Here is a 24,434-nt window from a genome sequence, read left to right as displayed (position 1 = left end):
GTCCTGCTATTTCTTCCTTAATGATAGATCCCAGCATTTTCCCTACTACAGATGTCAAGCTAACTGGCCTGTAGTTACCTGCCTTTTGTCTAAATCCTTTTTTAAACAGAGGCATTACATTAGCTGTTTTCCAATCAGCTGGCACCTCCCCAGAGTCCAACGAATTTTGATAAATTACAACTAATGCATCTGCTATTACTTCTGCCATTTCTTTTAGCACCCTGGGATGCATTCCATCCAGATCTGGGACTTGTCTACCTTTAGTCCCATTAGCCTACCCAGCACTCTTCAGTAATAGTGATCGTTTTAAGGTCCTCACCCCCGACAGTCCCATGACCGTCAATTATCATTATGCTATTTGTGTCCTCCACTGTGAAGACCGACACAAAAAACTTGTTTAAGGCCTTGGCCATTTCCTCATTTCCCATTATTAAATCCCCCTTCTCATCTTCTAAAGGTCCAACATTTATTTTAGCCACTCTTTTCCGTTTTATATATTTGTAAAAACTTTTACTATCAGTTTTTATATTTTGTGCTAGTTTACTTTCATAATCTATCTTTCTTTATTGCTTTCTTAGTAGTTCTTTGTCATATTTTAAAGCTTTCCCAATCTTCTAGTTCCCCACTAATTTTGGCCACTCTGTATGTATTGGTTTTTAATTTGATACTCTCCTTTATTTCCTTAGTTATACATGGCTGGTTATCCCTTTTCTTACATTCCCTCTTTTTCACTGGAATATATTTTTGCTGAGTACTGAGAAAAATTTCCTTAAAAATCCTCCATTGTTCCTCAGCTGTCCCACCAACTAGTCTGTGTTCCCAGTCTACATTAGCCAACTCTGCCCTCATCTTATTGTACTCCCCCTTGTTCAAGCAGAGGACAGTGGTTTGGGACCCTACTTTCTCACCCTCCATCTGTATTAGAAATTCAACCATATTGTGATCACTCATTCCAAGAGGATCCCTCACAAGGAGATCATTAGTTTTACCTATCTCATTACACAGGACCAGATTCAAGATATCTCACTCCCTCGTAGGTTCTGTAACATACTGTTCAAGGAAACTATCTCGACAGCATTCTGAGAACTCTTCCTCAGGTCCACCACGTCCGACTTGAGTTGACCAATCAATATGGAGGTTAAAATCCCCCATGATTATTGCTGTTCCGTTTTTACACGTATCTGTTATTTGTTTGCTTATAGCCCGCCCCACCTCGAAGTTATTATTTGGGGGCCTATGGACTACGCCCACCAATGACTTTTTCCTCTTATTATTCCTTATCTCCACCCACACTGATTCCACATTTTGCTCCTTAGAGCCTGTATCGTCTCTCACTATTGCCCTGATGTTATCCTTAATTAACAGAGCTACCCCACCTCCTTTTTCTTCCTGTCTATCCTTCTGAATTGTTTGATACCCCTGGATATTTAGTTCCCAGTCCAGGTCATTCTGTAACCATGTTTCTGTAATGGCCACTAAATCATACCCATTTGTACTGATTTGTGCCGTCAACTCATTCATTCACTTTGTTTCGAACGCTACGTGGATTCAGGTAAAGTATCTTTATGTTAGTCTTTCTTACCTGGACCCGATTTGTTAGTGCATTCCTTTGTTTGCATGCTCTGTCCCTTCCTGTCACAGACTGGTTATTGCCCTTCCTTAACTATCAAAAATCATGGAACTCCCTTCCTAACATCCTTGTGAGTGTACAGGCACCACATGGACTAGTGGTTCAAAAAAGTGACTCACTGCCAGTGTCTAAAGGACAATTATGACTGGCAATATATGTTAGCCTAGCCAGTGACATTGACACCCCATCAGTGAATGCAAAAAGAAAATTACATATGTGAGATGATTCTGTTGCAAGGTACCTCATCTGCTGTCAACACATCTCAGAAAATTACAGTGTTGAGTGTGTGTGTGTGTCTTTATCTCTCACTGATAAGTAAATTACTATACAAGTTGAAAATTAGCACTCTAGCTTTGTTTATGAGAAAGTCAGTTAAGAACGTGCAGACATCATAGTTCGAGTTCGGTTCCGGGAGAGATTTTTTTGTATATTTCAAAAGCCAGTCTATGAACTGCTGTAATTTCTGAAAAGTATAATAGTGAAATTTGCATTAGCAGTGTTTTCTGGGATTTCAGCAAGTTTCGTGCCAAAATTATAGCAGGAGACCAGTGATAACCGAATGGAATTTCAGGACATACATGTACTGCCTTTCACATGTTCACATTTTACAATCAATTAACAACTGTGACAATGGCTTTACTTCAAAAGTAGCAACTAAATTGCACTTATCCATAAATCGTAATGGAGATAAATTAGTTAATCTGCTTTTATCAGTGTTTCTTTGAGTCATGCATATTGACCAGCGGCACTGTGAACACCCTGCATTTCTTCAAATAGTGCCATGAGATCTTTTGCGTTCACCTGGACAAATAAATGGTTAAACATCACATCCTAAGATTGATACTTCTAACAATGTAGCATTCTTACTTTATATTTATCTTTATAGTTTTCAATCCCAACCCCAACCTGGCATTTAACGGGCTTTTTAATGGTTCCCATAGCTCACTGGCCTGATGTAAATGAGGCTGCTATTTCAAAATCGCATCAACCTCCTCTTTATGGGTACAAACAACTGATTGCTCTGCTTAATTAGTTGGTCACCCAAAAATTAATTCAATTCAAATGTGCAGAAAAATTAGTAATACTTTCTATTGTTTACTGTAGGTTGAAGATGTTGGAGAATGAGGTTGTAGGTGGAGAACAGGCCAAAAATACAGAGCTGAAGGAGAAGCGGAAACGCCGGAAGAAGTATGCCGATGAACGAAAGAATCAACTTGCAGAAGCACTGAAGCACACAGACAGAGATGATCCTGCTATCTTGATCAATGTGTATGAATCTATTCAGGATGAAGTTCGAGCAAAAAGCAAGAATATAGAAAACCTGCAGAGAAAGGTCCTGCTTTTTCTTTGTAGTTCCCTCTTACGCTTTCAATTTTCATGCACACTTGCTTAAATGATAGCATCACTGATTCATAAAAATGTTGAAAATCAACAAGTGTTGAAAACTCACTCTCAGAACAAGCCATTTGAGTAAAATGTTTTCATCTAGGCAAGGAAACAGTTGTGCTGTTATAGTATTAAAAGCTTTTCTAGCCTGTGAATTTCACAAAACACTCATTCCTCTCTGTGCACTCACCTTGCTGACCCTGTCAAGTTTCACTGTGGCTGTTTAAACCAGAATGTTAAGTTAAATTTAATTGCCTCTTAACAGCTGGATGCAGATGCTGACCCCTATCCACGTCAGAAGGGGGTTGATGTCATTAAAATTCCTCCCATGGAGTTGTATAATTTATAGTAATAATGTTACTCTGTGATGTAATTGACAAACTAACAAATGCTACTTTATTAGCAGTGAAACCCTTCTTCATTTTCTATGGGCACAATTTCTAATAGAAATATCCTCAATCCCAAAACCAAGGATTGAACCACTAGATCGTCACAGGTTTTATGTAAACATTGCCATTTTGCATACAGCAAGATTCCACAATCAGATGATTTTGCTGACATAGCTTGAGGAAGAAATACTGCCTAGGATACCAAGATAATTTTATGCTCTTGTAAACACTACCTTAGGATTTTTTATATTCACTTGAACAAGAAGGGTTTAACATGTCATCTGAAAGATGGCTTTTGAAGTCAGGAATTGAAGAAATTCCATCACAAAGCATCTTTTTATTCTAATGGACCTGTCACTCAGCTATCTGTCCCTTTGTCATTTCTTAATCTATTTCCACCATCCATATTTCTCTTGATTACTGTTTCTCCTGAATTAAAGGGTTAATTTGAGCTTAGTTTATACTCCACAATGTTCCTTTCAACAAACATGTTCTGACCTTCCCGTGCAAGGAGCAAAATATGGATGAGATGGAACTGGAGAAAAAGAAAGCAAATTTTCAGATTACCAGAAACCCAAGCCTGTTTAGATAGAACTTACATTGGGCCATAACATTCTTGGAGTGGCAATCAGCATCGGATTGCCACTCTGTGCCCACTTATCTACATGGATATCAGGGATCGTAGAGGAGATCAGAGGTAGTGGGGTTGGTGGCACTTCGAAGGTGGGGGCAGAGGCAAGTGCAGGGGATTGGTCCTCAGGTACCTTAGGGAATGGAACTTCAATGGGGGGGGGGGGGGCGTTGATTGTAACAGACTTCAGGTGGGGGGCTAAAAGTCAGGAGTGGGGAGATCAGAGTTAGTCGGACTATAGTGGGGTTTTGGAAGCTGAGGGTGGAGGGGGTGTTGGGTCAGAAGGAGTCAGACAGGGCCTGCAGGGGTAAGACTAGTCAGATTGGGAGGAATCCCATGGGGAGTCAGAGGATGAGTAATACCTCGAAAGGGGGAGGTGTTAATCAGGGTGCATGTTTGAGGGGTTCTGGGTCTTTACAATAATTGCCCAGAAGTTAGAAGAGGTTTTAATTCTGGGTAACCTAGCCGAAACCAGCCAAGGTTTATGATTTAAATTGCATTTTCAGATGGTTCCCAGCACAAGTCAATTTCCCACCCGAAGTTTGCACTTCCAGGCAATTGCCATGCAAACGCTTCCCTGAGAAGTTACTCAACACATCTTTGGGGTACCCCCCAAATCCAGTGCTAGGAAGCTCAGATGTTCTGGCCCATTGTTAATGCGCCACACAAACCTCCTCCCGTCTTATTTTATCTCATCCTATCTACCTATCTTTCAATTCCTTTCTTCCTAATTTACTTACCTAGTTTCTTCTTAAATGCAACCACATGTTATTAACTTCCATATTTGCATCACAGTTTGAGTCAAAGGTTTTCCCTTGAATTCCTTGCTGGATTTATTAGTGACTATCTTATACTTATGGACCACAAACAGATTTGTTTGTTAATCTGTTTATCATTTATCTTGCTTAAGCTCAAAGTTGCAGAGATAGAAATCTCTGATCTCCAGTCCGAATTTGAATTTGAGCGTATCGACTATCTGTCCACTATAAGGAAGCAGGAACGGGAAAACATTCTGCTGCAGCAAGTCCTGGAAAGAATCCAGCCATTAATCCAACGTGAGTGTAACTACAGTAATATTGACAAAATAAAGCGGGAAAGTGTTTGGGATGAAGAAAGTGGTTGCTGGAAATTACCAGAAACAGTTCTTCAGAAGATTACTCTTCCCTCTGGTAAGTGATAGTGGACATCTTTAGCTAGAGAACTTTAGTCTTTCTACTGCTCACTCTAAAACATGCCAATATCTCTAGAGAAAATGTTGCGAAGCACTTTTCAATGTTTCTATGTATGTACATGATTCTAATAAAATCTCATCTGAAGTGAAGGTCTTGGGACTTTCAAAGACAACAACATCATTTATGTAGCACCCTTAAGTGCACTTCATGGGAACATTATTAAACAGAATTTGACACTGAACTACATAAAGAACATTAGGACAGAAACAAGGTAGCTTTTAAGGAGCAACTTAAAAGGGAACAGAGGGGCAGAGAAATTTTAGGAGAGATCCCAGAGCTTAAAGCTTAGGTGTCTGAAGGCAAAGCCACCAATGATGTTATAATTAAAATTGAGGATGTGCAAGAGGACAGAATTGAAGGAGCACAGATATTTTGGAGAGCTGTAGGGCAAGAGGAGGTTACAGTGAAAAGATGTAACAAAACTGCAATTATTTGAAAATCAAGTATTTGCCAGAAGAGCAGGCAATGGAGGTTAGCAAGCATCGCGGTGAGGGGACAACAGTGCAAAGTTGGATAGGGGCAAGAGTATCTATTGAGCAGACTAGACAAACATAATCTAATCTGTAGTTAAAAATTGCAATTGATTTGCTGTGCTGAATGACAATATCGCTCAACATAATCGTCACTTTCCAGTCTTGGATAGTTTAAAAAAAAAGTTCACCAATTTGAAAATACGTATACACATTTACCCTTCTTCCTCTGTCATTATTTATTTCTGCCATGTTGCTACATTTGACTTTTCTGGCCTGCTGCATCTGTTAATTGCCTCTCTTTTAATCACTCTTTACTTAAGAGATATGGGACAGAGTTTTCTGGCTGTCCTTCTCAGTGGGATCTTATGGACTTGTTAACAGTGAACCCCCATCGTGGGTTTCCTGGCAGCGGGCAGTACCAGCAATAGTAGACCACTGCTGCTGACACATAACATGATGTGGAACTGCATGGAAAATCCGCCCATGGTTTATTCTTTTTTGGAGTTCTGTCCTGGTTTTTGTCAGTGAAATACAAATCCAAATATTTCAAGAACAAACTCTGTTTGTAATCAGTGACTGTGGCAAACAACCAAAATAAATCGCTCAAAGGGCACATTAATAAACAATAGGTGCAACCCTCTGCAACCTGAGAATTTTAAAATTCTAGTAATGTTTTAAATATATAACTGATGATTGTATTTTCCAACAAGAAATCCCTTCCTCTGTGTAGAAAGTAGTTATTTTGTTTGTTATTTTGCTAATGATGACATCATGGGGTATGGAGAATGAGGGGGATGGGACAGGAGGCAGTGGTCAGCAGCAAGGGCAAGATGTGGCTCTCGGTGGATTCCTCTTCCCAATGCTAAGTCCTTGATCAATCACTGAGTAGCTTTGATCAAGGGAATTCCCTGGAAGCCCATGTGCAACCCCAACATGGTTTTCTTATTGGGCCTCTAGAAGGGCAACTTGCCTACCACTACCTATGCCAGCAAGATGAGGCCCTTAAGTGAGCATAGATTTCCCACTTCAGGACCGCCGTTGGCAGCAGGACATGATGGCCATTCATCCACAAGCCTTCCAGCCACAGACTTAATCAGGGCAGAGGTAGGAAGGTAACAGGGTCCCCACCTGATAGCCTCCTGACTGGTTAAATGCCACTCCACCACCAACCTGCCTCAGATATCAAATTCCATCCCATTAAAGGCAGTGTCTGACTGACTCTTTTATAACTGTCTAAGAGCAGTTGTTTCTTTCAAATTCAATTTTTCAAAGGCTGCTTCTTCTTGAGCATTTCAAGATTTGCCATTGTTATTACACAGTTCACTGGTTCTGTGAATGGACATGGAAGATGTGGAAGGTGCATGGAAAATATAAAGGGTATGGAGGGACCTTGGACATGAGGGACACTTGGAATAGAAGAGGATATGAAGGGACTCTGGGGGGATATGAGGATATGTGAAGTCAGTGGAGTGAGTTGTTCAACCTATAATTGGGCTGAAGTTCCAGAAAACCCAAGATGAGATACAGGACTGGATTTTCACTAATGAAACTACACTAAGATTTAGAACTTGTTATGGATTTTGGGACAGTTTTAAATATTGTGTAATTCAAGAATTATATGGACGATTATTCCTTGTGCTCTTCTGTATCTAATTATAATTATTGTAAGAAGTGTTAACAGCTTTTTTTAAACCAGGGTAAACAACTCTCGCAGCATAAGATAAGGCCCAGTGAGCCTGCACTGACTCTCCAAAACAGCACTTTATCCTGGCCCACTCCACATAACCCGATGCATTTAGCATGGCCAATTTACCTAACCTGCACATCTTTGGACTGTGGGAGGGAACCAGAGCACCCACAGGAAACCCATGCAGACAAAAAACAAAGAAAATTACAGCACAGGAACAGGCCTTTCGGCCCTCCAAGCCTGCACCGACCATGCTGCCTGCCTTAACTAAAACCCCCTATGCTTCCGGGGACCATATCCCTCTATTCCAATCTCATTCATGCATTTGTCAAGACGCCGCTTAAAAGTCACTACCGTATCCGTTTCCACTACCTCCCCCGGCAACGAGTTCCAGGCACCCACCACTCTCTGTGTAAAAAGTCTGCCTCGTAGATCTCTTCTAAAACTTGCCCCTCGCACCTTAAATCTATGCCTCGTAGTATTTGACTCTTCCACCCTGGGAAAAAGTTTCTGACTAATCACTCTGTCCATGCCTCTCATAATCTTGTTGACTTCTATCAGGTCTTCCCTCAACCTCTGTTGCTCCAGTGAGAACAAACAAAATTTCTCCAACTTCTCCTCATAGCTAATGCCCTCCATACCAGGCAACATCCTGGTAAGTCTTTTCTGTACGCTCTCCAAAGCCTCCACATATGCAAGCAAACTCCATACAGACAGTTACCCAAAGCTCAAATTGAACTTTGATCCTGACTCTGCAAGACAGCAGTGCTAACCACTGTGCCACCCTGATTGTTATACAATGCACAAAACACCACTGCTATATTTGCTGGTGGATCAGAAGTTGAAATGAAATAAGTTAGTTGGAATAGAATTTAGTTCTTTGAGCTGTACAAGCTACATCTTTTAACAATTTGGTTTTATTTCCAGCTGGCTCTAGTTTAGCACCGACTAAGCAAGGGATGAGAGTCTCTACTAATGAAATTGCAGACTGCTCGATGGTAAGCGTGACACATAAATTCATTCAAACTTTATACAGACTATCAGAAATGCATTGTTCAACTCAACTGAGATTAACTTGAGAAGCATAGAATCCCTAGAAGAAGACCATTCGACCCATCATGTCTGCACCAACTCTCTGAAAGAGCATCCCACCCTAGCCCTCCCCTCTGACCTATCTCTAACCCTGCTAATGCACCTTATCTTCACATATTTGGACAATAAGGAGCGATTTAGCATGGCCAATTCTGCACAGTTTTTGAATTGTGGGAGGAAGCAGGAGCACCCAGAGAAAACCCACACAGACGCAGGGAGAATGTGCAAATTTCACACAGTCACCCAAGGCTGGAATAGAACCCAGTCCCTGGCACTGTGAGGCAGCTGTGCTAACTACTGTTCTGCCCATACAATAAATCAAAATACTTCGCTTGAATATTATTTATAATATTGAAACGGAAGTGTAAGTTTAGATTGTACAAACTAATTTGAGAAGCAAGTTGCAGAATTTAGTATTTAGGCCTGGGGCTGGAAAGTGCCACACAAATGCCAGGCAATTAACACCTCTAATGGAAAGCTTAACACCCAACCCTGACTCCCTTGCCCCTCCCCCTCCGAGGGACTCGCCTCTGTTTAAAGCCTTTCTGCTACCTACAATGTTGTGATGAAGTACTGTCCACTTACTTGCATGAGCGGAGCTCCAACAGTATTCAAGGAGCTCAGCATCATCAAGGACAAAAGCAGCCCCCTCGATCATTATCTCATCCAACACCTGAAAAGGTCACTCCCTCCATCACCAGCGTAACTTGGCAGTAGTGAGTCCCAACTACAAGATGTGTTTCAGCAACTTTCCAAGTCTCTTTTGACAACACTTCCCTAGCAGGTGACCTCTACCATCTAGAAGAATAAGAGCAGCAGGTGCTTGGAATATCACCATCTGCAAGTTTCCTTTCAAATTACATACCATTCTGATTTGGAAATGTATCATCGTAATAATCAAAATCTTGGCATTCCCTGCCCAACAGCAATGAGGGAGTGTGTTCACCACATGCGTTGCAGTGGTTCAAGAAGGTTACTCATAACCTTCTCAAAGGCAGTTAGGGATTGGCAATAAAAAATGCCCTTGCCAGTGACATCCATATCTTGTAACTGGATATTTATTTTTGTGTGCAGATTATTTAATAAGAAGGGGTCTTAGAAAATGAACTCTGATTGTAAAACTTTCTAGACTTCTTTTTCAAAATACAGATAAAGTAGATTAAACAGAATGGTGGATAAAATGTTCGGAGTGTAAGGACTGAGCAGTGCTTGCTTCACTATTTCAGTAGCCTTGGATATTCAGTAGTTCATTCAATAGGCATCTTATGTATACTGTCAGCATTACATAGGTGGAGTACCACACCCAGCTCTGAGTCAGAAAGTTGTGGATTCAAACACGTGCAAATTGGCTGCCACATTTCCCACAATATGAAAGGTATTTCACTTCAAAAGTACTTAAGTGGCTGTAAAGTGCTTTAGGATATCCTAAGGTGATAAAGTATTAGATAAATCAAGTTCTTTCATTACTAATGTGAGAATTAACCAAATCTAGTAAGGTGTTTTGTGCTTTTTGGATGAAAAAAATTAAGTTCTAACAAAACATTTGATCATGTGGTTTGTTGTTTATGTAAATCAAATGTATGCAAACTAACATGTGGGAAAGAACTCTCTACCCCATTGCTATGTTATTCTAGGATCTTGTTTCACAAGGCATAGATCGTCAGTGTTGAATTCATGAATTACTTTCACCAAATCTGCATAGGAACACCACCCCTCAAGTTCCCCTCCAGGCCACTCACCATATTGACTTGAATATATGTCACTATTTGTTCATTCTCAATATGGGAGCACCTTTGGTCTGCATCCCATAACTGAATAATAAAAAAATGACAAATGAAGATTAGGTGACAAGACAAGAGCCATGAAGTTCGTAAAAGAGCAGACATGCCAAACATGGCTGCACTGAGCATGAATACACAGCCATAATGGTTAGGTCTTGAACAACATTGACAACTAAGAAGTGATTTCACGGTGATCAACAAAATACATATGTAGACTGCATAAAGGCAATCTGAAACAGTGAAAAATGGATGTCCATAAATGGGAACAATAGTCTAAGAAATGACCCATGAAGATACCCTTGAGGTGTGTTGCACTGTTGACGCTCAATGTAAATACAAGCTGTGGAAGTTTTGCTTGAAAAGTCATGATTCTCAGTTTGGTGTATATGGGATCTGCAGTTTAGACTCATTTCAATTCCATCAGTTACTAAACAACTCATTCCAGAAATTGAGATGATATTCCAGTTGTCTTATTCACTATTGAAGAACGACTGACAACATAACTTAATTTTTTAAAGTGCATTTATGTTACAGAGTTGCCAGGGTTTTATTTCATCAATGTTCATCAATGAATAAACCCAGAGTTTTCAAACTGAGCTGCAGAACCCCTAGTGACCCCCTAAGAGTGTCAGGGAATCCCTAAAATTCTCACAATGTCAGCACCCCTTTTTTGCCACAAAATGTGTATGAACAGAGAATAAAATGTAAATAAGTCTTTTCTAGCTATTTCTATACATGAATTAGGAAGAGGCACACAGTCACAAATACATTCGCCAGCTACATGGCCCCCTCACAACTGTTGGTCAAGTCACCTTCCTTTAACTTTAGTCCCTGGAAGAAGTGTCCATTTTAGGAGTAAGTAATCTGTTAATAATTAAAAAGTACTGAAAAAAATACTGAAGTCATAAATGTTTTATCAGCAGTTGCTGGGTAATTAAATGCTGCAGCAAGTTTCTGTGAATACTAGACAGTTGTGCAAGGCAAGAAAAAAATTGTATCTCCTACCACTAAAATACAAATTTTTAATGGGAGGAATGATATGTTGGAAAGCTGATTCTCATATTGGCCACATCGAGATGAGACAGCGATGAGGAGAATTTCTTCTCTCAGGTGGTAGTGAATCTGTGGAATTCTTTATTGCAGAAAGCTGTAGAGGCTGGGTTGTCAAGAATGTTCAAGGCTGAAGTGGACAGATTTTTAATCAGTAAGGTAATCAAGGGTTATGGAGATAATGAGGGAAAGTAGAGTTGAGGATTACCAGATCAGTCATGATCAGTGGAGCAGACTCATTGGGCAAAAAACTTCTGCTCCTATGTTTATCATCTTATCGAAACACTTGGCTGAACCCTGATTCATGGATTTAAATAGTTGTTCCACACAGAATTATCATTTTTGCTGTGATAAGGAAGAAATATGTTTTCAAGTATTATTACTGATTTATAGGAGGAAGACCGTTACAGGCAAATGCTAAACCGCAGTGATAGTGAAAATATTGCCAACAACTACTTCAGATCAAAGCGTGCCAGTCAAATCCTGAATACAGATCCTGCAAGAAGTCTCTGTAAGTATCGTAGCAATTCATAATGAAAGGACAGCATTGGGAACCATTCAAACATTATTCCATGTGAGGAAAAATCAGGATTCAGAAGAATTCCTACCATCTTGAAAAACACATTGATGAGAAACCCTTTGAAAATTACAGAGGATGTTGGCCCTAAATTATATTGTGTGTGTCAGGAGCTGATTTAACCTTCAAGTCCAATTCAACTCTCAGTACATTACTTTCACATAATATGCTGTAATTGTGGCAATGCTAATGAGAGGAATCTGAATCTAAAAGATGTTAGCTAGCGAGGAATAAGTTTCTATTTGGATGTTAATCACCTCATGGCAAATGTGATAACCAATGAGGTGCAGTCACTTTCTCAAACAACATTTAATTTTCTGAGTTGTACAATAAAGAATTTTCTACTTGCCCATGAGAAATTGACTACTGTACAAGTGCAAACTATTGAGCCACTGATGGAACAATTGAACAACTATCTAATCATGATATTTAAATGCACTGCAGAATTTCATAACCGACATTATGGGGGAGATTCTCGTATCCCGCTGCGCTAATTTTTTAGTGCAGCAGCTGGAAGAATCGCACATCAGCCGAGTCACAGGATTCCCTCGAACATTCATCCCCACCCCGTCCCACCCCACTCCACCCTATCCTGGCCAGGAATGTTTCATTCCAGCAGGGATTAATATAGCTTCCCACTTTCAGGGAACTAGCGGGACGGGCCTGCTGGAGTGAAGGGAGGCAATCGGGGGCCCCCCAGGGGGTCAGGTGGCAGGAGGTCTGGTATCCCTTGGGCATGGGCATCCAGGCAATGGCCAGGGGGCACCTTGGCACTGCCCACCAGTCATGGGGCAGTGCCAAAAGGGTGGGGCCTGTTGGGGACAGAGCCTAGGGGAAGGGGCTTGCTGGGGTCAGGCCCAGGAGGTTATTGGTGGGAGTTGGAGGGGGGGTGCTGCCACTGCACTGGGATCTGGTTGGAGCTGGAGGGAGGCCAGCAATTGGGCAGGCCAGGACGGAGGGGGTGGGGGGGGGGGGGGGGGGTCGGGGCTGGCCTGCAAATGAATGGGGGGACCACCGATTTTGGGGGGGGAGTGGGGGGGGGCAACAGTGTGGGGTTCCTGGGCTGGCCAGCAATCAAGCTGGCCAGCAAACGAGGGACTGACACTTCGGGGCCACTGCACATGCACAGAAGTCTGCTGGTTTCAGCCCCTCCAGTGTGAATAGGCACCGCCCCCTCAAATCTAATGACATTCACCCTGGTGGCTTCTGCATTGCACAGAAGTGGGAGATTCTAGTATGAACTCCCACTGAAAAAAACAGTGAATTATTCCAGTTTTCCCCTCAAATTCTACACTTAGAATTTTTTTGGGAGAATTGCCCCTGTATGTTTCTAATTTATTAGGATTATTACCATTGGCCTTCCTTATTCAATGAGTTGGAGATTTTATTTGAATAGGGCTGTCATACCAAGTTACCAAGAATATTAATTTATCACCTCTGTGGTGGTGCCAAAGACCTGTCAAAGAGACCTGGGTCTTTCAGTTAGACAATGGATCTTGTGGTCTAGTAATGTTTTGGAGGAATGCCAGAAGCGATTCAGGAACCCTGGAGGTAGGTATTTCTTAAGATCACTGGAATCTGGAATCACTGGAAGAAGTTTGCGTGCTCTGGCAACAATGGAGGCAGATCTGCAATCAAGGAGGACTGAAAATGCAGTGTAGGGTTTGTGAGTATTGAGAATGACCATAAAATCTGGGATTGGTGGAATGGGACCCTGATGAGAGGGGCACCAGGGTCAGTAAAACTAGCAAGAGATTTTGGAACATTTGAATTGGCAGTTTCACAGTATTTAGGGGTTGTAAGCACGTGGTCCTAATGGGGAAAAAAGCATAATCAACTGAGGGTGGAGAGTCCAAATTGCACTGATTCCATTTAGACAACCATACCACCCCTTAGCTCCCAAATCACTTCAACAGCACACATGCTACACATCAAGTTCCATCGCCAACTTTTTACATCCTCTTTTGTATCCTCAGATTCCTCTCTCTCACCATGTTTTCTGTCTTTACATTCTTGTCTGAAGGCATTTAACAGTAAACTTTTTCAGACATACAATAAGACCACATGTGCAGCTAATCACAGGTATTGTTTGACTGTAAAGAGTTCAAAGCAGAAAATCAACAGTGGTTTTTAATGCATTTAAATTAGACTATTAGCCTTAAGAATGTCCATTTTACTCGAGATGTTCTGGTGAAGCAAACATGGGAGCATGTGCTGTACAGTGTTAAAGAAGAACATGACCATATTTGGGCTGACCAATTAAAAGGAAACAGTTTCCTGTATTAGGTCCAGTCCCATACTGATTAATAGTGATTGATATTCATCAATAGAATTACAAAATCAAATACAACTTATCTGAAAGCTTAATTCAGAGTATTGCTCTCAGATCTAATCAGGTAAATCAAGAACTTGCTTAAAGCAACCTTTCAAATTGAGGTTGGTGAAATTGATCTGTGTACAAAATTCATGAAGAGTATTATGGAATCAAGCAAATTATCCTACTTTGTTCTTTTGTTCTCTCCTATAACAGTGCACAACCCCATATCTGTGCATAATGTATCTCTTAACAATGGATCTTCTTCCCATGCTGTCTCCAACCTGAATACAGTGTCTCCAACTCAGCCTCCTGAAATGCCCACACCAAGGCCATTCCGCTTGGAATCACTGGAACTTCGTGTGCCCTCTGCCAAAACCAAACGCAAGAAAAGCAAAAGCAATTCTTTCATGGACATTGCCTAATGTGCGACTGTTACAATAAATTGTTTTTAAAGGCATTTGTTGTATTCTTCCCTTCCCCTCCTGCTCTTATTACTCCAAACCCTAATCCTGCCCGAAGATGGCCCACAACCCTATCTCTCTGCCAGTTGCTCAGAGATGTTTGGGAAAAAAAGTAGAGCTATGTTCCTAAAGGCTCTGAGACATAGTGCCTTGTCTTCCCTTGACATCTCCCTGCAGATGCATACCTGAGATTGAGAAGTCATAATATTGTGGGAAACTGATGGAGACCTGTCCAATGCAACACATCATCATACTGTCTACTGCTGTAACTTAAATATATGTAAAGTAAAATTACAAAAGTCAAACTGCCATACATCACGTTTCATCCCAACAAATCCCAATTCATCAAATCTAAATGTCACCAAACCTTTACTATGACATGCCAAAGTACTTTGTTCTCTCTTTCACTCATTCCTAATCATTAATAATTCTGACCATTCCTAATTTTACTTACTAAGTTCCTTCAAATCAGCCAACCTTACAAATGGCATCCCCTTCTGGAGGTACAGCTAAAATTTTATTTCTTTCAAATTCACAGATTTATTTATATTGTCCACAAGTCTGACTAAAAGCTACCATCTCTTACCTTTCGAAACAATGTCTAGTTTTACTTTAATTTTTTAGCCTCACTATCTCCTCTAATATCAAACTGAGTTCTCATACTTCATCCTTTCCTATAGCAGCTTTCAAGAAGCTTGGCTCTTTTTGGGCTTTTTTGCTTTCCCTCAATAATTCTGTTTCATGCCCAAGACTGTCGAACACATTACCCCCAAATGAGGGAAAGTTCTTTAGAAGAAGCTTGTCATCTGATACAACAATGTAATTTATTGTGTGCAAAATGTGACTCAGCCATTTCACATATGGAGAAAGGCAGTGGCTGATGACCAGGAAGGAAAAGGGGTAACAGAGTGAGGGTAACTGACTCTCTCTCACTTCTAACTTTTGCGCATACAACTTTCCTTCCACCTCTATACTAGTATTACAACTATTTCCAGGATTCTCCCTGGGAATTTCCTAACACCTTACTTTCTCTGCCCTATATATTCATTCATGCCCAGGAGTTTCCTCAGTCTTACATTTCATTGACATTACTCAAACTTTATTTTCTGATCTATTGTCCATTCTTCCTTATTGTTGTTAACCTTGATGATGTACTGCCCTGTGTCAGGTAAAATATGTCACTTCCCTCCAGGTCTCCTAAAGCTGCTGCATCATTGTAAGTAATTCCATTTCATGCAAGTTCTTCACATCAAGATACTCCCAATGTCTTTGTTGTTCATCAGTGTCAGAAATGGTGATTGCAACTGGTCCACTTTTTAAAAACGTGTATAAACTTGAGATTATCAAGTAGACAGTAGCAGAGAGGTTAGCAATAACAAGACTTGAATTTGTTTTGTTGCTGCTTACTGGGTATTATTAGCTCACTCTGGGAGCAGAAGCAGAAGGTCTGTATGTTTACTTCCTTTAGCATTGTTACACATACTGCTGCCACGGTAAGGTCATTGCAAATATACTTTTAAAAATTGCGTTAGACTGTCTGTGATGGCTAAACAGAGCTAACCATTTGAATTCAGAATTAACCAGCCAAATACCATCTGGTCTCTCTAATTATGATGAGCAATCTCAGTTCCCTAAATTGTTTTGTAGCTAAATGACTGCATGGTGTAACATAAAATTTTGCAGAAGGTCTTGGCCTGAGTTAACAAATCTCAGCTGGGGTATTTTAAGATGATATTAGTTTTAGTAGCTCTAAAAGTAGGTGGAAAGGGGATGGGTGGAATGAATTGATTGGTATCCAATTACTCTTGTTGGAAATTACTGGTAAGGATATTGGGTGAAAATATGGATTGGGCTTGGCCACGATGTTCTCCACAGTCAAACATCCTGCGATTGCATAAAGAATGGCATATGTAGAACTGTACAAAGGACAAGAGAGGACAGTCACATTGAGCAGTTTGGTTCCACATTGTAATGCTTTGAATATTATTATGGTTTCAACACCTTAATTTCAGCTGGAAAAGAAAACAACTAATCTTGTTTCCCAGCCCTATTTGTTTGTAGAGTTTGATTAAACCATTTAGACATACGTGGTGTTGAAGTTTCCTCTGCTTAATAGGAACCCCCTTTGTCCAAAGTGATACTGAACTCCCAAGTAAGCACCCCAGTCTTTGTTAGCTAATCTCAACTGAATTAGGCTGTTACAATTGGTCACAGTATTCCAGACAAGGGAGAGGGGGAATCAGCCAGCTCTCAGTTGTTACCCAATAATCCTCACTGTAAAGTACAAATGTGTGGAAGCTGAATGGGTAGTGAATAAGCTGCACTGTGTTTTCCCTCTGTTCAAACCTGCCACATGGGCAAATTCTGGAAGGCTGCTGACACTTTTGGAATTGTCCTCTTAAGCATAAGTTAGACCATGAGGTAAGGTGGAAGACAAATACTGACAAGCAGAGGGGGAGGTAAGTGGTGGAATATGAGAACTACGTGTGTATGTTCAGCTTGGAATCCACTGAACAAGAAGTGCAGTCAAACTTTATGGTGACTTACTACTGGGAGTATACAAAGTTGGATTTATTTTAGAATTTTATAATTTTAACTGTGACTGAGGTTTTAAATAATGACATATGACTAATGTTATAATGAGATTTGACTGCAGTCATTTTGAATAATAAAATGAGGTAAGGAGGAAATAGGCATAATTGTCCTTATTCAAATCTTTAAACTATGTAGTCACAACAGAATTAATTTATGTATTATGTTATTTAAAACTAAATTATTTGTTTTGTTTATAACATTTTATGCTCGTATCTGTAAATATTTGCAATAAAGTTTAAAAGGACACAGTTTTTCAGAATCCTTCTATAATTAAAAAGTAACAGGTATGATGAAAGTCATCATTGAGGAATTCATAACCTTCACAAATGTAACTCAGTCTCCTCTTTTAACTCTGTGTAAATACAGTGACCAGTGTGAGATAAGGCCACACGGACATAAAGGTCAAGTCAGAGCCAAGTTAGCAAATCTCAGTCTGTAGGGCAGTGAAAGGTGGAAAAGGAAGGCAACTCAAACTTCTGTCTCTTTCCTCTGATCCCTAATTGTCAATTTGCAAGTGTGGACTTTTCAGGAAAGCAGATATGACATTGTATAGTATTTTGCCTGGATATCACAGCCAAAGAATAGTTAAGCAGTAACAGAAGATTGCTTACATTAGCATAAGCCATTATCTTCATGGCAGCAGAATCAAATACTACATCACGGCATATAAATTGACTTTATAACTGAGTGCGGGAGTCAAGCAGGCATTCAGGCCTGTGCTACAAAGATGCACAGAAGTTTAGGATATGTCCGCAGAACAGACACCACATGGCAAATGACAAAGATGACAACCACCCGCTTTCACGCTGGCAGTACACTTTTCTACTTGCTGAATTAGACAACTCCCTTTTTCTTTGAAGCTTTTTTAAAAAAGTTGATCTATACACAAAAATTACTTAAATTGGATCAATACACCTCTAAAACTGACCACTAGACTTGTCAGATTATTGCCTAACAAAGAATCATAGTAACGAGGAAACATTCTGGAGGACAGTTGGTACTATGATTGATTACAAAAAATTGGTGTTTGCATCATTGTCCCCCATTGCCGATACTATAGTTAAGAAAACCCACTCTTCTCAGAAGACTAAGGAAATTTGGCACGTCAGCTATGATTCTGACCAACTTTTACAGATGCACCATAGAAAGCAAATGGAATTTAATGTTGGCAAGTGTGAGGTGGTCCACTTTGGTAGGAAGAATGGTAGGAAGGACTATTACTTACGTGGCGAAAAACTGCAGCAGGCGACGGTGCAGAGGGACCTCGGGGTCCTTGTGCATGAGTCGCAAAAACCCAGCTTGCAGGTGCAGCAGGTGGTCAGGAAGGCGAATGGGATGCTGGCCTTCATTGCGAGGGGGATTGAATATAAAAGTAGGGAGGTCTTGCTGCAGCTGTATAGGGCATTGGTGAGGCCGCAGCTGGAGTAGTGTGTGCAGTTTTGGGCGCCGCACCTGCGCAAAGATATTTTGGCCCTGGAGGGAGTGCAGAGGCAGTTTACTAGGCTGATACCGGAGTTGAGGGGGTTGAACTATGAGGAGAGGTTGAATAAACTAGGCTTGTACTCGTTAGAGTTTAGAAGAATGAGGGGAGATCTCGTTGAGACGTATAAGATGATGAATGGGATGGATAGGATAGAGGTGGAGAGACTCTTCCCGCTCAAAAAAGACAGTAGGACTAGGGGGCACAGCCTCAAGATAAAGGGGGGGGGCGGTTTAGAACGGAGTTGAGGAGGAACTTCTTCACTCAAAGGGTGGTGAATCTCTGGAATTCTCTGCCCGTTGAAGTGGTGGAGGCTGCCTCGCTAAATATTTTTAAGAAGCAGGTTGATGGGTTTTTGATAAGAGAGGGGATTAAGGGTTATGGGGAGAGGGCGGGAAAGTGGAACTGAGCCACGACAGATCAGCCATGATCTTATTGAATGGCGGGGCAGGCTCGAAAGGCCAGATGGCCTACTCCTGCTCCTATTTCTTATGTTCTTAAGCATTCTTTCTGGTTGTATCACAGCTTGGTATGGCTCCTGGTCTGCCCAAGATCGCAAGAAACTACAAAAGGTCATGAATGTAGCCCAATCCATCATGCAAACCAGTCTCCCATCCATTGACTCTGTCTACATTTACTGCTGCCTTGGCAATGCAGCCAGTATAATTAAGGACCCCATGCATCCCAGACACACACTGTTAGGAAAAAGAGACAAAATTCTGAGATCACGTACCAACTGACTCAAGAACAGCTTCTTCCCTGCTGCTGTCAGACCCTTGAATGGACCTACTTTGCACTAAATTGCTCTTTCTCTACACCCTAGCTATGACTGTAACAGTACATTCTGCATTCTCGTTTCCTTCTTTATGAACGGTATGTCTTTCCATATAGCACGCAAGAAACAATATTTTTCACTGTATGCTAATACATGTGACAGTAATAAATCAAAGGCTTTGGTTTAATGATAATATTGGTGCCCAAGTCAGGATGTGAATAGTTCAAGACACATTTCAGACAGCCCCCAGTTGGTGGAGACTAGAATCTCCAAGCACTGGGTTGATAATCAGTAGAAAATTTTTGTGTGGGCAGTGACCACTTGCTCAGGGTAGTATTCCTTTGTCTGAGTCAGATTTGTTCAGTTTGGGCCACTCCAGGCATCCCTGGCAAGTGGGAACCATACTCCTGACTTTGACTTTTGAGTTGATATCCAGCAGGATACTTGGGTCCCAGCCCATTAGTAATGGCAGTTGAGCTTTTCAACATTGGTTGTAACATAGTGCTCCTACTTTCAAAACTGATGGAAGGAAACAAGGATTCGCTGCAACAACGCTGCTTTAATAAATGATTCAAGAATCTCACATGGGAAACTATAGTTAGAACCTATCCTACGACACTTTGAAATGGACAAAGAGATTGCAAATTCACAATTTGTCTCTCACCTTCATGCACATGTAGGTGAAAGAAGTTCCTTCCTGAAAACAGCCAATTTAAGTTTGCCAAACTTGGTTTAGATAGCAAACCATGTATCTTGTAAGATAGATCCTGCTTAACACAGTTTAATGTTTTGGGTATACCCTTTCATTTTTTTTCTGTGATAATCCCTCCTTCAATCTACTCAACTAAATGAATTATTGCTAGGTATAACTCATAAGTTCACAAATGGGTGTCCATATGGTTTCAAAGGACCCACCAAAAATAACTGTGGATTTTTTCCAACCTGGCCTACTTTCAGGCTAACCTATCTTCAGCACTAGGACACATACAAAGCATGAAAGTGTGCAAGAGAATGAAAAAAGTATATTATGAATAAGTCTCAGCACCAGGAACCATTGGACCAGAAGTGGGCAGCGGCACCAGACTTCATGCTCCCACAGCCCCCACTGCTGTGTTTCTGGAGATATTGTGTGTCAATGAGAGGGGGAGGGTCAATGATGGACATTGTACACTTAAATTTCACATTAGACAAAAAAAATTCAATGCATAGAAAAATATATAGCTATACATGTACTATACCTCTGTTACAGAGGTGTGAATTTTTATAACATGGGAGTGGGGTAGCTGGGTGTCTCATAAGTAAAATGGTCCAGATACTCTGTAAAACCTGCAAATAAGTGACAACATATTACATGTGGAAAATACCCATTCATCTCAATGTTGAAAAAAGCAGTTCCAGTTTAAAGAAGTGCCAATGCTCAGGTTGTATTTAGTTATCAGTCATAGACTGTTCAATGAACTCAAGAGATGTCTGGTTCTTTTATCATTTTCAAGCAACAGTAACAGTAATTGTTTTATATAGAGTTCCTTGTGGTGAGATCAGAAACTACATTTTCAATTTAAATTAACTTGAACAACACACTTTGTAAAAATCGTAAATTGTTTTTATTGTACTCAAATATATTGTTACAAAAGACACTGCAGATGTGGGAAATCAAACAAACTGAAAATTCTGGAATTATTCTGCACATCAAGCAGCATCTGTGGAGAGAAAAACAGTTAATGGATGTCTACAATCATAGAATTATACAGCACAGAAAGTAACTATTTAGCCCATCAAATGTGTACTGGCTGTTCAAAGAGCAACCTAGTTAGCCCCATTCCCTCACTAATTCCTAATATCCCTGTAATCTTTTCAGCTTTTAAATATTTATCCAACTACATTTCAAAGCTACCAAAGGATTTGCATCCACCATTTCATCAAGCAATGCATTTCAAATCCTAACCATCTGTTTGGTTTTTCCTCTTATCATGTTTAGTTCTTTTGTCAATGACTTTAAATCCAGGCTTATTCATTTTGATCCTTCAATCATCGAAAACCATTTCTCTTTATTTACTCTAAACCGTCAACATTTTATACACCTCTGTCAGATCTCCTCTTTACTATCTCTACTCCAAGGAGAATTTCTGTGGTGTAAAAGGCTAGCAAACTAGAAACTGTTGAAGGGACAGAAAGTATTAAAAAGTTGCAGGTGAAGATCAGAACAAAATGAACAAAGAGAAAAACAAAATAGAGATGAGACGAGAGGAAATAAGAATCATGGAGTAAGAACAGGCTGAAACAATGGATTTACCAGAGCAAACTATTCATGGATTTCAGGAAGGACATAGAAGACACACAAGTTTGGGAGACTTTGAGGTTGGAGCCTGAGGGAGGAATGTCCTCAGAAAAGGTGAAGTCAGTGATGTTCTGACAATCACTTGATGTTCAGTAGTTAGGAGGTATGATCTCAGGGAGATAGAAGGTGGTGTGGAAAAAATTGCATTCAGCCTCTGCTAGCTTGAGGTTTGTTTGTCAAACAACAGTATGACATTTGTCAGCAGGTTTGACAACCATGTTGGACTTGAGAGTGCTACAAGTTCAGAGGGAGACAGCTTAGCATGAGTGAAAGAGCCAGAGACATTGAGATGATCAATGTCACACCAGAAGTTCCCACTGAAAGATCCAGAGACGCTAAGAGGCCAGAGGAGAAGAGTTCCGGTGGAATGGAAAGATGGGAAAAGGGTCTGCAGTACGGGACATGATTCATGATCGCAGAGGCAATTGAAGTAGTTTTCATTGTTCTGCCAAGCTCAAATGCCATTTAGGTGGAGGCATAACACTATGAAGCTAAGGCCTTTTCTGAGGTTTCCCCTTTTGAATTCTCGTTATGTGGCCTTACAATCAAAGGAAACATATTGATCCTTGTTTTTCTATATAAATTGCTCTTTCCCTTCTTATCTCTGTAACCTTCTCCAGCCCTAAAGTCCTCAGATTTCTGGATTCATGTACATCCCTAATTTTCATTATTCTACCATTTGTGGCTGAGTCTTCACAGTTACCGGGCACCTATGCTCCTTCCCTTAAGCTCACCACCATGCTTTAAAATGATCCTTAAAACCTACTTTTAATCAAGCTCTGGTCACCTGCCTTAATATCTCCTCAATGTCACGTTTGACGCAAATTGGCCCCTTTGAAGCACCCAATGATGTTTTACTACCCTCAAAACCACTATCTAAATGTAAATTGTTGTTTCTATGACATGCGATATTCAATTTCTTTAGCATGATATGTAATCCTTTCGCATGAAGGCTAACATCTCCTGAGACGGACAGAAAACTGAAATCACAATATGCAACAATTACACAACTGCACATCAAACCAATTAGATAAACAAAAAGCAGGAGTGATAATCATTTATATTCTGTCACTGTTTTGCTACAGACCACATTTAAACACTTTGGCTAGAAATATTTTTGTGGCTGCACCACTACCATTAACTTCACTAGAGGTGCAACAGAAACATACAAATCTCACCGCTACCCCCCCCCCCCCCACCCCCACATCACATTCTCATTTTAAATTTGCCTCAGTGCCTGAGAGATCATCTATACACAAAATAAGTTGTGTTCACCTATATAACAATGGTGATTATAATTCATTGTATGCAAAGGATTTCAGGAGGTTTTAGATACTTCACATGTGCAAATCTTAACATTCAACAGAAGAAACATTCCTATTTTAAAATGAATTCAAATCAAATTTTTTTCTCCTTGCCTTTCCTAAAAATATTAAAATTACTATATCCAAAAAATAAGGACAACATAGATTATTTGTTCTGGACCAGGTAACATAACTTGTGAACAATGACAACTGCATTACTAATTGAAAGCGCTGACGGCAGATTATTTCTTGACTACAAATAACCCATAGAGGGTGCTCTTGCTTTGCAAATTAAGTGAAGGACATTCATTAAATCAAGTGTAATACTCAGAAATTAAAGTTCTGAAAATCTTTTGATATTTCCTTAATATATATTTTAACATGCATTTGGCAACTCTTAAGGGAGCATTTGGAAAGACAAGGTGAAGGAGAATAATAGGAAAGCTTTTGAAAAACCAGTACAGACACGATGGACCGAACAGCCCTTTTCTGCATTATATGATACGATAACTGGTTGTCACCATCTGTTGAAGATATTAGGAGTAACTCAGGAAAGGAATGCCAGGTTCTCCCCCAAATTAAACTGCTGATCGTGCCTCCTGTGGCTGTATTGTGTTGTTTTAAAACTAAGAATATGCATTATCCTATCAGCTTGGGAGGTCCAGACCCCAATCCCAGCGTAGGTCTGTTGGTGGACCACAGTTCTCAGAATTTTATAAACTTACAACAGAGAAGGAGGCCATCCGGTCAGTTACACACAAAGTCAGCTCTATTGAGTTAAGTAAAACTATACCGATGTACAGTGTAGTAACAAGAAATAACTGAGTACAGCTTTGTTAAAGATGCTGGGTTTTTTTAAAATGGTAACTGAGCAATGAAAACTGGAGAATATGATGAAACAGAACAGGAAACTACTTGTGGATGAGAATGTAAGCATTTTAGTTTAACAATTTCCCTTCTCCCAATGTTCTGCCCCCTCTTTCCCAAAGATTCCCGTTAGCTACAGGAAAATTGCCCTTGAAAATGGGGAAGCTTGGTAAGTATATGAATGAGAATGATATGTTGATAAGAGGTAAAATAAGGACAGGAGGTTCATGCAAAGAATAAACACCTATGTAGACTTGTGGACCTCTTTCTGTTTTGAAAGATCTACGGAAAATCCGCTGTGGTCACAAGATATTTTGATGAGATAAGAATGTGGGTGGGTAGTATGTTCTTTCAGGAAGTTGGTGCAGA

General features: G+C 40.3%; 1 protein-coding gene across 3 annotated transcripts in view; it reads left to right on the top strand.

Moving 5' to 3' along the window:
• Nucleotides 1-17,516, top strand: part of kif17 (kinesin family member 17) — a 73,633-nt gene extending 56,117 nt beyond the window's left edge. For 2 of the 3 annotated variants that reach the window (XM_080215278.1, XM_080215277.1), the window contains exons 10-14: nucleotides 2,735-2,963; nucleotides 4,947-5,205; nucleotides 8,356-8,426; nucleotides 11,745-11,862; nucleotides 14,459-17,516. In XM_080215278.1, the coding sequence (XP_080071404.1) occupies nucleotides 2,735-2,963; nucleotides 4,947-5,205; nucleotides 8,356-8,426; nucleotides 11,745-11,862; nucleotides 14,459-14,667 (886 nt within the window). In that variant the 3' untranslated portion in view covers nucleotides 14,668-17,516. The remainder of the gene's footprint in view (nucleotides 1-2,734; nucleotides 2,964-4,946; nucleotides 5,206-8,355; nucleotides 8,427-11,744; nucleotides 11,863-14,458) is intronic. The other variant, XM_080215281.1, reaches the window with a different exon arrangement.
• The last annotated feature ends 6,918 nt before the right edge of the window (nucleotides 17,517-24,434 follow it).

This window comes from Carcharhinus amblyrhynchos, chromosome 30 (assembly GCF_965287045.1).
Source record: "Carcharhinus amblyrhynchos chromosome 30, sCarAmb.v2.hapA, whole genome shotgun sequence".
Classification (NCBI taxonomy): Eukaryota; Metazoa; Chordata; class Chondrichthyes; order Carcharhiniformes; family Carcharhinidae; genus Carcharhinus; species Carcharhinus amblyrhynchos.
Note: the sequence above shows the minus strand (reverse complement) of the source record. Positions and strands in the feature narration are given on the sequence as shown.